Source organism: Macrobrachium nipponense, chromosome 6 (assembly GCF_015104395.2).
Source record: "Macrobrachium nipponense isolate FS-2020 chromosome 6, ASM1510439v2, whole genome shotgun sequence".
NCBI classification, from domain to species: Eukaryota; Metazoa; Arthropoda; class Malacostraca; order Decapoda; family Palaemonidae; genus Macrobrachium; species Macrobrachium nipponense.
In genome coordinates, this window is record NC_061108.1 from 134078246 (window position 1) to 134093722 (window position 15477).

At 34.7% G+C, this 15477-nt stretch overlaps 1 protein-coding gene across 1 annotated transcript in view; it reads left to right on the top strand.

Moving 5' to 3' along the window:
- The window catches only part of LOC135216651 (uncharacterized), a 19024-nt gene that overhangs the window by 2748 nt on the left and 799 nt on the right, over positions 1 to 15477 (top strand). The window contains exons 2-3 of the mRNA XM_064252036.1: positions 900 to 1070; positions 9146 to 9349. Coding sequence (XP_064108106.1) covers positions 900 to 1070; positions 9146 to 9349 — 375 coding nt within the window. The remainder of the gene's footprint in view (positions 1 to 899; positions 1071 to 9145; positions 9350 to 15477) is intronic.

A 15477-nucleotide genomic window follows, 5' to 3' on the forward strand; every position in this document is an offset into this window, starting at 1 on the left:
ATTCAATACATACGATATATCACACAGCTGTCCATTCATCAAAAATCAAGTACACGCTATGAACAAAAATTAAAATCACTATATCAGTTTACCTATCAGAAAACCTCAGCACTGAATTCGTATCACGAAACATTACCTTTTACATTACCCTGCATGCAGATATTCACAATATATCCCAATGAATAAAAGACAAGATTTTATATATATAATTTCCTCTTGAATCCATCAATCGTAAAAGGAGAAAATCCCGTTTTAGGGAACTGCTAAAAAATGACGTCGAGTTGGACGAAAACTCCTCTTCTAAATTGAAAAAATAAATTTAAAATAGCTCAAACACCCTAACAATAAACGCGAATCGCTTAAAGGGAGGGAAAAAAAAACTAGTGCCATAAACAAAGCGTAAAGGCGACCATAAAATTCAGAATGACGTTACTTTCCTAAGTCTAACTACAAAAAGGGAATTTACGAGCTCTCTAAAGCGATACAGCCACAACACACTCTTTTGTGTACGACGAGGAACCGTTAATATATAATGGATTAATATTTGTTTTCCTACTCCAAAGCGGTACGAGAATACATGAATATTAAGGCATCCTGATAAAACGACTGTACTTCAAAATAATTTTCATCAACGGTAAAGATTCATTGTATTTATGGATATACTTTAAACGAATTTTTACTTCCAGAATACAATTTCTGCCAAAAAAAAAAAAAATATATATAAACACAAAGAAACAGGTATCACTATTTTCATATCACTTTCGAACAATTCATTTTATTTTCATAACTAATTTATTTTTGCCCTTTTTTCACATCAAAAAAGGGGCTGCAGGACTAGTACTACTTACCTTGAAAACATCGAAGCTTTACAATTTCGATATTCACTTTACCACCAAAAGCCCAAAACGAGGCGCCATTTGCGCAAAATTCGGACACATTTTTGGAAGCTTTCTCCTCCTCCTCCTCCTCCTCCTCCTCCTCCTCCTCCCCCAGATTCGGCCCCACTATCCTCCTCCTCCTCCTCCTCCTCCTCCTCCTCCTCCTCCTCCTCCTCCACCCAGAACAATTCGGTAGTTTAAGACCCTTTTTAAAGCATGACAGCCAACAAAGCGGCCCTCTGGGAACAAAGAATCTGCGCTCTGTCTTCTCTGAGAGATTTTTGCCTTATCTTTCCTCTGGATGAGGAAGAAGCAACGAAACCTTTGTCGGGTACACACGACCGGACAATGTTTAGCTAGAAACAATGATTATATCATATTTCTAAATGGAGGAATTCCTCTCGCTGAATCATAAACACTTCAACGCCTCTTTTTATTTATTCTTTGTTTATCTTTTAATTACGCATTTAAGACCAAGATAAGCTGTTGGAAGACCCGTCGCTAGGTAGCCAATTGGTTCCTGGCCACGTAAATAAAAACCTAATCCTTCGGGGCAGCCCTTAGGAGAGCTAGTTGTTAGTCAAACTCAGTGGTCTGGTTAAACAAATGTATAGGACTTAATGCATTCTGCCATATCTAAATGAAGTTAATAGTGAAATAGCTTAAAGCATTCTGCCATTTAAATGAATTTAACAGTGGAATACCTGAATGCATTCTGCCATATTGGAATGAATTTAACAGTGAAATAACCGGAATGCACTCTGCCATATTTGAATTAATATAACAGTAAAATTGTCGAATTCATTCTGCTATATTTAAAAGAATTTAACTTTAAAATAGCTGAATGCAGCTGCAAAATTTAAAGTTGAAATCAAGGAAGATTAGAACCTCTAATATTCCTTATTTAAAATAAATATCACCAATAAACATATTTCATTCCTTAGAGTGAATAGAATCCCTAACAAAACATTCCATTCAAACACATCGGAACCACATCCAAATTCTCACAGGAGAATTATACATTACCAGAGTTCTCCTCCTTTCTTCATGGAAGCTCTGTCCTTGGAGTCCATTTGGATGCTAATGTAAAACGTCCTTTGACATCGGATGGAACATCGCTGACGAAGAGAAGACCTTCCACAGCAAACCCTCCTCCAGCTACATTTGACCCCCGAAATTGCCCCCCCCCCCCCCCCCCCACCTCCCTTGAATAACGGCCTTTAATCAATAGGGTTACGTCTGTGTTCTGTATTTCTGAAGATGTTTTTTAATCAAAAGGGGATTTAAAAAATGTGTATACAAAGCGTATAGAGATAGAATGATTTCAGACGCGAAATGAACATTGTGGCAAATAAAACAGCTAGAGAGAGAGAGAGACCTTACCTTACAGACCTTACATCTTGTTCGGGTTGCCCCGCCCCAGGTCCCTCAGTGTGAGGCACCTCTAATGTCTACCAGAGAGTTGCTAGTACATCTTTCCGGTATATTTTGCATCTTCCAATCTTGGATGGTCTGGGATGCAGTTTAGATATTTGTCGAGCTTATTCTTAAAACATCTACGCTCCATCTGAATATATTCCTCAGATGAGCTGGCAACGCATTGAATAGACGCTGCATTATCGATGCTGGTGCGTAGTGGATTAATGTCCTGTGTGCTTTCCTTATTTTTCCTGGTATAGTTTTGGGCACTATTAATCTACCTCTGCTTGCTCTTTCTGATATTTTTAGTTCCATGATATTTTCTGCTATTCCTTCTATCTGCTTCCATGCCTGAATTATCATGTAGCGTTCTCTTCTCCTTTCTAGACTATATAATTTTAAGGATTGTTAGTCTTTCCCAGTAGTCAAGGTCTTTAACTTCTTCTATTCTAGCTGTAAAGGACCTTTGTACACTCTCTATTTGCGCAATATCCTTTTGATAGTGTGGGTACCATATCATATTGCAATATTCAAGTGGACTACGAACATATGTTTTATAAAGCATAATCATGTGTTCAGCTTTTTCTTGTTTTTGAAGTGCCGTAACAACATTCCCATTTTTGCTTTATATTTTGCCAACAGAATTGCTATTTGATCATTGCATAACATGTTCCTATCATCATCACACCAAGGTCTTTAACTGCTTCCTTATTTGTGATTGTCTCATTATTAGGTCCCCTATATGCATATAGCTTTCTTCTTCTGTCTCCATAATTTATTGATTCAAATTTATCAGAGTTAAATACCATCCTATTTACCTCTGCCCAATCATATACTTTGTTAAGGTCTCTTTGTAGAGCGTTCCTATCTTCATCACAAGTAATTTCTCTACTTATTCTTGTGTCATCTGCGAAACTACTCACTACCGAATCCTTAACATTACTGTCTATGTCTTCAATCATAATAACAAACAGTATTGCAGCTAACACCGTACCTTGCGGCACACCGGATATTACCTTGGCTTCATCCGATTTCTCGTCGTTTGCAATAACTATCTGTTTTCTGTTGTGTAAAAATTCTTTTAACCATCTTCCTACTTTTATCCACGATATTGTGTTTTCTAATTTTCTTCGCTAATATATTATGGTCTACTTTGTCAAAAGCTTTTGCAACGTCTAAATAAACCACATCTGTTTCATTTCCGCTTTTCATATTTTTGAATATGTTCTCACGGTGGACTAACAGTTGGGTTTGTGTACTTTTCCGGGTACGAAACCATGTTGTCTTTATTAAACAAATTATTTTTTATTAAATGTTTCATAATATTTTTCTTCATTACCCTTTCATACACTTTCATAATATGTGATGTTAGACTCACAGGCCATATAATTACTTGCCTCTAGTCTTGATCCACTTTTTGAAAGTAGGGGTAATATATTAATTTTAATTTGTGCTCATCATAAATCTTCCCTGTATCTACACTTTGTCTTAATAATATTGCAAGTGGCTTTGCGATAGAATGAACTACTTTCTTTAACAAAATAGCAGGCACTCCATCAGGCCCTGCATCAGCTCCATTTTAAATTTCATTAATAGCCTGCACAATATCAGCTTCATTAATATCTATGTCAGCTAAATATTCACTATTTTCATCCCTTACTTCTATATCATTATCTTCATTATCTATTCTAGGGGTGAATTCTCTCTTATATCGTTCTGCCAATATGTTGCAAATTTCCTTTTTTTCATTCGTTAATCTCCCTTCAATTCTTAGGAGGGCCTATTTCTATTCTTCTTTTATTCATCTTCTTCGCATATGAGTATAATAGTTTGGGATTTTGCTTGATATTTAATAGGGTTTTTTCTTCCAAGTTCCGTTTTTTCATTTTCTTTTGAGTGTATAATCTTTTGTTCTGCATTTTCTATCTTACTTTTTAGTTCTATAACTTTCCATGCATTTTTTTCTTTTGCAAGACCTTTTTTCCACTTTCTGATTTTCTGGAACAAGATCCTTCTGTCTCTTGGTATGCATGACTGATGTTTACTTTTCTTCTTCGGTATATATTTTATCCACTATTTTCTCTAATATTTTATATAATATCTCCGTATTTACCTTTATGTCATCACTTACGAAAATGTTATCCCAATCTTTGTTTAATTCTTCATTTATTTCTGACCATTTTATATTTTTACTGTAGAAGTTGTATTTTCCATATCCTTCCCACTTTTTCATTTCTTGCTTATCTCTGTTTTCACTTGCTTTGGAATGGACTGTTAATTCTATGACATTATGGTCTGAAATACTCGCATTATAAACTATTATTTCTTTAACATAATTCATCTCGTTCACAAATACTAGGTCTAAAGTTTTTTTCCTTTCATGTTGGCAGGTGATTTATTTATTGAATGTTGTATTCTAGTAGCATATCTAATAGCTTTTCGAATGCCTCTTATCTTCTGCACTACTATTACTCTCTTTTTATATGTATAAGTACAACTACAACTCCTATTCGTTCTTAATTCCATTCTACGAAAGGAAAGTTGAAGTCTCCAGATAGGATAATAGTCCAGTCCTTGTGATTTCTACATATATCATCCAATTTTTCTATTATTAAGTCAAACTCTTTAGTATTAGGAGGTCTATATATTACTATGTTCATTAATTTTTCAGATTCAAATTCTACCGCTATTAGTTCACATTCTGAGTTACTATATTTCTCATATATTTTTCCTTGTTTTTTGTCTTTTCCATATATTGCGGTTCCCCCTTGATTCCTATTTTTTCTATCTGATCTATAAGTTTGAAACCCTTTTATTTGATCATCATTCCCAGTCTCTTGGGAATACCAGGTTTTCACTTATATTCATTATATCTATTTTCTTTTCAGTTTGGGTTAGTTCTTCTAAGTACTCTATTTTTCTTTTTGAGTTACTCGTAACTAAACCCTGCGCATTCATCACTATGATGGTTTGCGTGTTTTCTCCTTCATTTAATATTGGTAATAATAAGGATTTTCCCATGTCTCTTTCCTGTTTCTGGTATGTTGTTCTTTTTTTCATTTCCAGAAAAATTCTGACATTAAAAAATCCAACTTTTCCATAATATTTGTTCTTCCTTCATCATAATTATTCATTTTGTGTCTGAATCTGCAATTTTCTCCATATCTGCAATATCCTCTTGCATAATAAAAACAGTTATTATCTCTTGAGTAGAATCTTGGAGCTGATGCATTGAAATTTTTTGCTGACACCTCTGCATATCTCGTTGATGGCTTGCTTTTTTCTTTTACCTGATATTCTTCATTCCTCTCTTTATTTGTTTCTTTCTTATTTTGGATTTTATTACTTGATTGGTTATTTATTGGATTATTTTTCATGGCTAGCAGGGTTGCATATTATTGTTTACAATTTTTTTTGTCGAACTTACATTGCCTTTTACCTTTTTTTTAGGTTTTTTTGCATGTGATTGTTTTTGGATGTAGATCTCTGCAATCATCCTCATAGCCATCTAGGTATGCACCAATTTACCATATATTTCATAGTTGTGACATACCACCTTAGGATGTTTGTAGTAACATTTTTCTCCAAATCTGCAATTCCCTCTTTTCAAAAGGTTGCAGAAAAATTTGTCGTTTTTTTTGTATGTTTTTTTCCTCTTCCCGCATTGTGTACAATCTGGGTATGCCTCTTCGGCATTTTTCTTTTGTGTTGTCATATCGTATTTATTTCTTCGTAGGGTATGCTGCTTTATAGCCTCATATGTAGTATCAATGAGTATCTCTGCATCCATACTTTTATCTTGTTCTTTGTTTTTCCTTATCTTTTTCTGTCATTTCAGTTTTGTTTACTTCTCTTACGTTTTCCCTCTTCTTCTTCTTCTTCCTTCTTCTTCTTCTTCTTCTTCTTCATCCTCAACTATTTGTACATTCAATCTTGATTTAATAACATTGTCTATCCATGGTAGACATGTTGAGCAAAAAATTCTTGTGTCTTTTCTCATATCTTGCATTACCTCAGCACACTGTGGATGGGTCGGAATGTTGCATGCAGCACATTTTCTGATTAGGTTTTGTGGATTAACTATGCTATACCACACCTTACACAGTTTACATGCTTTTGGCATTCTTTTTCCTATGCATCAATTAGGATATTCACAAGGTTCACCTTATTCATTTCTTTGTCGGAATATGTTGGTTTATGTATATTTTCTTATGAGTCTCGTGACCACTTGGATTTTATTTGGAACTTCTTCAATTATTTTCAAGAGGTTTTCAGTTGATTTGTTCCAGTTTGAAGGATTGGTATCCTTCTAATATATCTATGAATGCTTTGTATCTTTTTGGTTAGGACTGTTGCTGATCTCATAGATCAGAAATGCCAGTTCCCTTCCTGCTACCTCATCGTATTGCGAATCTGCCAAGCAAGCTAAATCTCGCCATTTTTTTGCCGCAGTTTTTGGAACTTACTGCCATCTTGTTCTGATTTACAGTATTTCACTTGATAAACTAACTAGAAGACGCTTTATCCTACTATTTTCACACTAATCTTATCACCGATAGTTCACGAACACTTCTAGATATTTCTCAAATTCTAGACGTATGGTAAACTTGTGATATCTGTTGATTAATCTGACTTCGCGTAGGAACGTCTCACCAAGCAAGATGACTACTAGAGAGAGAGGAGAGAGAGAGAGAGAGAGAGAGAGAGAGAGAGAGAGAGAGAGAGTCAAACCAATAAAATATAGCATATCTTTTATTAAAACCTAGTAGGTAAAAATTGCCTCAGGCACTTCAGGCTACAAGGAAAATCCTTTAGGAAATTTGTTTAACCTTTATTCCATAAATTGTATTATACATAAAACTAACAATAAGGTTTAAACATCAAAACCAATCACCCAACTCTGTGGGGACTGTTACGGTAATACAAGGGAACTAAAAAAATATTTTTAGTTAGGACTTAGAAAACCACGAGAAAGCAAAAAAAGAATAAATGTCAACCAATCTGCTTTAGGCAAGACACTTTAAAAGCCAAATAATGGAATGGCAAAATTGGTCGAGTTTTATTTTCGCTTTTACCCGGCATGTTTTCATACACAAACGACCGACATTTCAGAGTGGCTGTATAGAAAACAATATCACAAACACGAACGGATGTGAGAGTTTAATGCTATTCTGAATTTGAATTTTATATGATATAACTATGATTATCAAACTGGACAGACACATCAATGCTAAATGCATCTACTCATAAATATCTCGCAGAGAAGAAAAATCATGAAAATTATTTGTTATGTCGATTCCAAATTTGTAACATAACTGTTCGAATATCATAATCCGCTTTTCTTGATAGTCATTAATAAGATCAAAGTAAAATACCTTAAAATTATAGTCGATAAAAGTAATGAAATAAAAAATCCTAAAACAGAAAAAAATTATATTATGATAAGCATGGAGTAACCTATTTCAATTATCATAAACAGTTCCTTTGTATACAGTGCTTCTCTCTCTCTCTCTCTCTCTCTCTCTCTCTCTCTCTCTCTCTCTCTCTCTCTCGGTCTCATACATGCATTAAACAAATCGTAAGCATGATTCTAATGATTATATTTTCTCTGCTCTCAGACAAAATGGTCAAGCAAATCGCAATTATCTTCTCATAAAGAAACTTAGATATACCATTACAAAAATATCAAGCTCAATGATAATTTAATGACTAAATCCCAATTTCCTGTAACCTCTCAAACAAAGACAACTTTAAATTACAATCCATGCCTGGATTCGCCTTGAACGTAGAGTATGGAGATCATATTGATTAATGAAAACGACTATAAAAGACTACCAGCGACTATTTCTTTCAGATCAGTCACCTACCGAATCGCTTTAACTATTCTGACCGGAGTTCCCACACGGGACTTTTGGCAATGCACCCGGGTCAAACTATGTTTAACTTCTCTCTTTGACAGCGATTGTACGACCAGTTTAACAGTGATTGCTGCAAAAGTTTCGAATACAGAGAGAGAGAGAGAGAGAGAGAGAGAGAGAGAGAGAGAGAGAGAACACTTTGTAGAAAAAACTTACCATTATTTGTCGTCACATTAAAGGGTTCTCCAAAGCCAAAGATTCTCTCTCTCTCTCTCTCTCTCTCTCTCTCTCTCTCTCTCTCTCTTTAGGATAATTGCAAGCCACTCTCAATGCTCACAACATTGACACATTTATGCATGAACATGACATACATTTATGCATGAACCTGACATACATTTAAGCATGAAAATTACACACATGTATGCATGAATCTAACATGCATTTACACATGAAAATGACGCACACATATGCATGAACCTGGCATACATTTATGCATGAACCTAGCACAACTGTTAGTTAAAAGTTATTCCTCATTCCAGTAATCATTATCTTCTCTCCAATTGGGATTCCGGCCTGTTCCAGGAATGACTGAATTCAAGATATCAGTTTTGCTTATTGAATACAAACAGCTGTTTGTGGAGTCTATAAATAGCATTTCATTATCATAAAATAACGACGGAGTTTGTTCCATATGAATAAAGTTCAATTTCTCAATTTTAATAATATAATAATAATAATAATAATAATAATAATAATAATAATAATAAAAATAATAATAATAATAATAATATTCTTTGGAAGCTTGAATTTCAAGTCAATGGCTTTTGTGGGCTTGTTCCATATAAATAAGGTTCAGCAACTGAATAATAATAATAATAATAATAATAATAATAATAATAAAATAATAATAATGTATAAGTATGCATGCTGTATATATAATACATCATAAAACAGCAAAGACGTTTTTCGCAACCAATTAAACAAAACCAGCTTTACGCAGCCTATCGTGGGATTCCTAGACGAAGGCCTGTCCTGTACACGTATGACGAGGACCAAACACAGGGATTCACATGGATTTTCCGGCCAGATGCCCCTCTCTCCAGCTGCCTTCTCTCACCATTTATCAAGGATTTGGACCAGGACCAGAATGGCTCGGCCTTAAGCTTGCCTGCCCGGCGATCCCCAATGGGTAAGGTAGTAACAGTGCCAAAATAAATTGCAGATGTGGAAAGAGACACCAGCTGTAGTAGTAGTATAGTAGTAGTAGTAGTAGTAGTAGTAGTAGTGCTGGGTCAGGATTGCTGACGATGGAGGAGATAAAGGATTTTATGAAATAACTACAGGGAGAGATACGTAATCTTGATAGTAAAGGATCCAGAAATTTGATACTAGAATCGTTTTGTGGTGTGAATTGAAGAAGAGGAATGACAAGGTATTTCTCACCTCTAAATTAGGCGTTTTGAACCTATAAATCCGTAAATAGTACATCACATCACTACACAGAAATTCCTACATAAATCTGTACATAGTACCTACATTTCACTACGAAGAGCCTACATAAATCTGTAAATAGTACTTCATATCACTACGAACAGAAAATTCCTAGATTCTATAAATCTGTAAATAGTACTTCCATATCACTACAAACAGCCTACATAAATCCGTAAACAGTACTTCATATCACTACAAACAGAAATTCCTAAAAAAAATATAACAAAAGAAAATACAGACATAACCGAATGACACTAGAAATTACAGAACCTTATTTAGCAAATCGAAAATAAATATGAGATAACAGCAGCAACACAGAAAGATAATCTGTGATAATGGGGTTGTTGCTTTTTTATTAAGCTGGCCTTATGCCAGCACGTGCTCGGAGAAAGATAACCTCCACCACAGAGGGCTCATCAGCAGTGCCTCAAAAAATCTTCCACACGTTGCGCCTCTAAGGCTTGTTGCAAAACAGACACTTGAAGTGAACACCTAATTCCTTGACTAATCAACAGAGTATTGGCAGAGCAAAGACAAATTTGAAGAAAAGGAAATTGGTAACTGGAAAATCTGTAGGGATAATCCAGGGTGCCTGAGAGAGAGAGAGAGAGAGAAGAGAGACAATATTCAATATAGAGGAAAAATCTTATCTAAAACGAGGTTTGTTAAAGATAAGCTCATGAATATCATATAAGGGCATTCTAGCAGATTTTCTAAGAAATAAAGAAGCAAAAAAGTGAAATAAAAAAAAAAATAAATAAAAAAAAAAATAGCCATGATAAAAAGTATAGAATTCAATGACATCAATGGAAAACTCGAATTTAGCTTTTCCTTCCTCTAGACACTGAACAATGCAAAGCAATACCCGTTTCTATAAAACAGGTATTAAAGACAAACACCAGATAATTACAAATCCACGTTCGAATCAAGAACATCTGTCTCAGACAACGCAAATAAAATTAACTCCCAGAAGCTTTATATTAAAACGTCAAACATTAAAATATCAGGAATTCGGGCAGCCAAGGCGTATCCTGAGGGTTATAACATCCTGCAGGATATTATCATTTTCAGGGATATTAGCATCAATCGTTAGCAGCGCATTCGTTATGCAATGCAGGTCAAGTGCAATAATAAGTAAGGCAGTTGAAGTTACCGATATTGTTTAAGCGATATTTTCCTTTCGTTTTTCAATTTTGGTACATCCTGCAAACGCCATGTTTTTATTTCTTAATAATTTTTGAATTTCGACAAGTATGCGTATTACTCATAGTAGATTCACATCAACCGCGCATCTGATGTCTACGCCTGTCCCATGCGACGCTCCTGATTGGCTGTTGATAAGCAATCACGGGGCTGGAAAGTCTCAGTCTCTCTCTCGAGTTCACATAGGCAGGATGTATGTTCCACCTCTCCTGAGGGATATTGGAAACTCTCAGTCTCTCTAGAGAGTTCACATAGGCGGGATGTATGTTCCACCTCTCCTGAAGGATACATTTGAAAGACGTATCTCTCAAGAGAGGTGGAACATACATCCTGCCTATGTGAACTCGAGAGAGAGACAGAGTTTCCAACACTGTGATTGGCTTATCAACAGCCAATCAGGAGCGTCGTAAGGAATGGGCCTAGACATCAGATGCACGGTTGATGTGAATTTACTATAGTATGCTGATAAACGCTACAATTTTAAGTTTTCTGTAAAAGAAAACTATTGAGATGGATTTGTCTGTCCGTCCGCACTTTTCCTGTTCGCTATCACATCTTAAAAACTACTGAGGCTAGAGGGTTGCAAATTGGTGAATTGATCATGCACCCTCCAATCATCTAACATACCAAATTGCAGCCTTCTAGCTTCAGTAGTTTTTATTTTTTTATTTAAGGTTAAAGTTAGCCATTATCGTGCATCTTGGCAACGTTATACGACAGGCCACCATCGGGCTGTGGATGAAAGTTTCATGGGCAGAGGCTCATACAGCATAATACGCGATTGCACCGAAGAAATTACGGCGCATTTTTTATCTTTTTTTAATATAATTTTGGAATTTCGACACATACATAGTTACATAGTTAATAACATTCTGTTTTTTTGTTTTTTTTTTTTTTTTTTTTTTTTTTTTTTTTTTTCGACGAAGAAAACGATGTACAAATCATAAGACTCACTAAATTAACTTATTATAAACTATTTAATAAGTTTAAGTCAAATTATGTCCATAATCAACCCGTCTAAATGAACCTTACAATATACGAAAGGTAAAAATGTTCAGCTGAAAGCTGAAAGAAACGAACCATTCAAATAAAAAATAATCTGAAATCAACCACCTCTTTAGAGAGAGAGAGAGAGAGAGAGAGAGAGAGAGAGAGCACTTGACCTATATAAAATATTTAAAGCATAAAGCCAAATGAAACCCCCAACGGACCACTCGAGCAATAACCTCTTTATCACGAGATTCCTAAAATGGATTCACTGGAACCATCAGGATGAGATTCCAGGAATATGTCGTGGCATCAATCACCATAATTCAAGTACCTCTGTGGTTGGCCTCATGAGGTTAACGAGTCAACTCAGTTATATACGCGACAGCCAAGAGGATATTCGGGTCATCGCTGATTTGCAAAAAGAGGTTTCTAATATATGAAGAGCCAACTGCTTTGCTGTGCAGGATAGACTACCGTAGGTTACAGAGGAGAAATTTTTCAATGTGTAAAGGTGAACAGGATAGGGACTACCCTATTACCATTTTTTAACCAGGAGGAGGTTTCTAAAATAAATAAATAAATAAATAAATAACAATAGAAAAAAAAATCTTAATGTACAGTACAAGCTACTGCAGTCTAGAGAGGAAATTTTTTATAAGTAAAGGCTATATTTTTATAAGTAAAGGTTGTATTTTTATAAGTAAAGGCGGTATTTTTATAAGAAAAGGCTATATTTTTATGAGTAAAGGCTGTATTTTTATAAGTAAAGGCTGTATTTTTTTAAGAGTAAAGGATATGTTTTTATAAGTAAATGCTGTATTTTTATAGGTAAAGGTTGTATTTTTATAAGTAAAGGCTATATTTTCATAAGTAAAGGCTATATTTTTTATAAGTAAAGGCCATATTTTTATAAGTAAAGGCTGCATTTTTAAATAAATAAATAAAATAAAAGGCGGAAGACCGTCCTTGTAAATGGAAAAAAAAATTAATTAAGTAAAAAATCTTACATGATTCAAGGAAACCAGAAGGACGTGGAACATTCCAAAACTTTGCAGAAAATGATAACAGTAACTGAAAGGCATAATCCTACTCCTATGCAGTAAATCTGGGAAGTAGCAATACCTGTAAATGAGAGAGAGAGAGAGAGAGAGAGAGAGAGAGAGAGAGAGAGAGAGAGAGATGAGGAAAAACGACGGAAAAAACCAGGTCATTACAACAAATTATTCAGACAACAAAATTTTAATTCAATTCATTTGAGAATACGCAAAAATGAATAAATAGATAAATAAATAAATAAAAGGGAAAATTCGCTGAGTAATGTTTCACGAATAACATTACTAGGAAATCATGTAGCATTAATGGTATTAGTTACATTTACGAATTCGCCCGATGCTTCACGTAATCAGGGAAAAAAGAGCATTCCACCACCATAAGGTCATTTTCATTAAGCGATGTCTGGGTATTAAATAATGAATGTAAAACATAAACGAAAACCTAATAGAACCTATAAACACAAAAGAATACATTTAAGCCAAATTAAAACATTCCAATATTCCAAAATTCCTACTCATTCCACGCAACAAGAAACAAGGTTGGAAAATCCTCTGGTTAACGTCACCTGCTTCGCTCTTTTCTCTTTATCATCAAGAGCCCAAAGGATCAGCTTCGCTATCTCTAATCCTCCAGATAGGAAGAAAAAACAAAAAAGAAGGGTTTGGGAGGGGAGGGGATGGGGGGGGGGGGGGGTGGAGTCCAACGGATAGACGAAGAAGGCTCACCCCCTGGTCTGTAACTCCCTTAGGGATATTGTCGAAATCCTGCACCCCGACAAAAACCAGGTCATCCTCAGACGAGATTTCTGAATCTCTGAGTTCACTCCCTTCCCCTCTTACTCTCCTCCTCCCCTAACCCTCAACCCTTCCTCCCTCATCCCTCCCCCTTAACCGAACCGACCCTCTCCTAAAAGGCCTTATCATATCACATCCCCCCCCCCCCCCCACCCCCCACGCGTCCCCCCTGGAAAAGATAATTTCGTCGGAAGTTACTTTTGAGGATAACAACAAAACAATTTTCTGCTGTCTCCTTCAGTTTACTTATCTATTCTCTGACCTCTGCAGCAAGAGAGAGGCTTTATAAAAGGGCTTTGGTGTCGCAGTAGGGTATTTAGTGGTAGGTCTGCTTAGAATGAAATAAATTTGTTAATCCCATATCAATTCCAGATCATTAGTTTGAGAAGGACTAAACAAAATATTATGAAAATCTCAAATTAATTGTTCTACCTATATCGAATGGATGAGAAAATAACCAGGATGGTTTATTTCTGTAATGGGGACAGATACCTATAGAATTAAGTTAAATAAATAAACTTAATAACTTCTTTAGTTTATTCAGTTAGATAAATCATAAACTCTACCTTTTGCAGGCATATGTTATAACTACCTGAACACTGCTAAATCATGATATTTGAAACATCTAATATAAAAACATCCCTTTCAGGATTTTGCTACCAGAAAACTGCTAAACAAACTAGCCACAGAAGAATTCTCAGGATATTTAAAATATTTAATAATAAAACCTCCCTTTCAGGATTTTGCTACCCAAAAACTGCTAAGAATTTTATATTAGAATATCTAATATAAAAACATCCTTTTTTTTTTTTTTTCAGGATTTTCCTACCTGAAACTGCTAAAAAGACTAGCCATAGAAGAATTCTCAGGATATTTATAATATTTAATATTAAAAACATCCCTTTCAAGATTTTGCCATCTGAAAACTACAAAAAAAAAAACTTGCCACAGAAGAATTCTCAGGATATTTAGAATATCTAATATCACATCTCTTTCAGGATTTTGCCGGTATTTCAAAAGTAATCAAGAAACTGGTCAGTAATGATATCCTTGTAGTAGATTTGATCATTTTTTAGTTAGGGTCCATAGGATATTCAGTTCACACATTCCGGAGGACATCCTTCTGACGAAAATAAGTAGGAATATAATTATCTTGGCAGAGTTATTGGAACAATATTTCGAAGTCAATTCTAACAGTATCTTATTATATCTTATAATCAGGGAGTTACACGAATTACGAAATTCGAGTGGGATACCTTACCAGTAGATACAATTAACATTTTGAAATAAATAAACTCAAAACTTTTTAAAATAATTCATACAATAAACATAATAAAATAACATATGTCAAATTTCGAATTCAATTTTAACAGCATCAAAGAGTTACAAGAATTAAAAAATTCGAGTGAAATACATTACCAGTAGATACAACTAATCATTAAAGCAAATAAACAACAACATTTTGAGCAAATATAGTATACATTTTAAGTAATATATTCAATAACATTTTATAGTGACATATATTAAAAATAAAAAATAAAACATATACAAGAAACATCAAAATAAGACAAAGTTCTAGTTGTAATGTAGAGAATTATTACGCAAAGAATATGGATTTTTATACGTAGGACTTAATTCCATTCTGATTCGTAAATTTCACAAACCCAAGACAATACTGTAATGAGTTATGTGGCTAGAATCCACCTCCAACTGAAGCATTCGTTTCTATTTTATTTTTTTTAAATGCACTGGGGCAAAGCCAAGAACAAATGCAAGTTAAGCTTCGTGTAT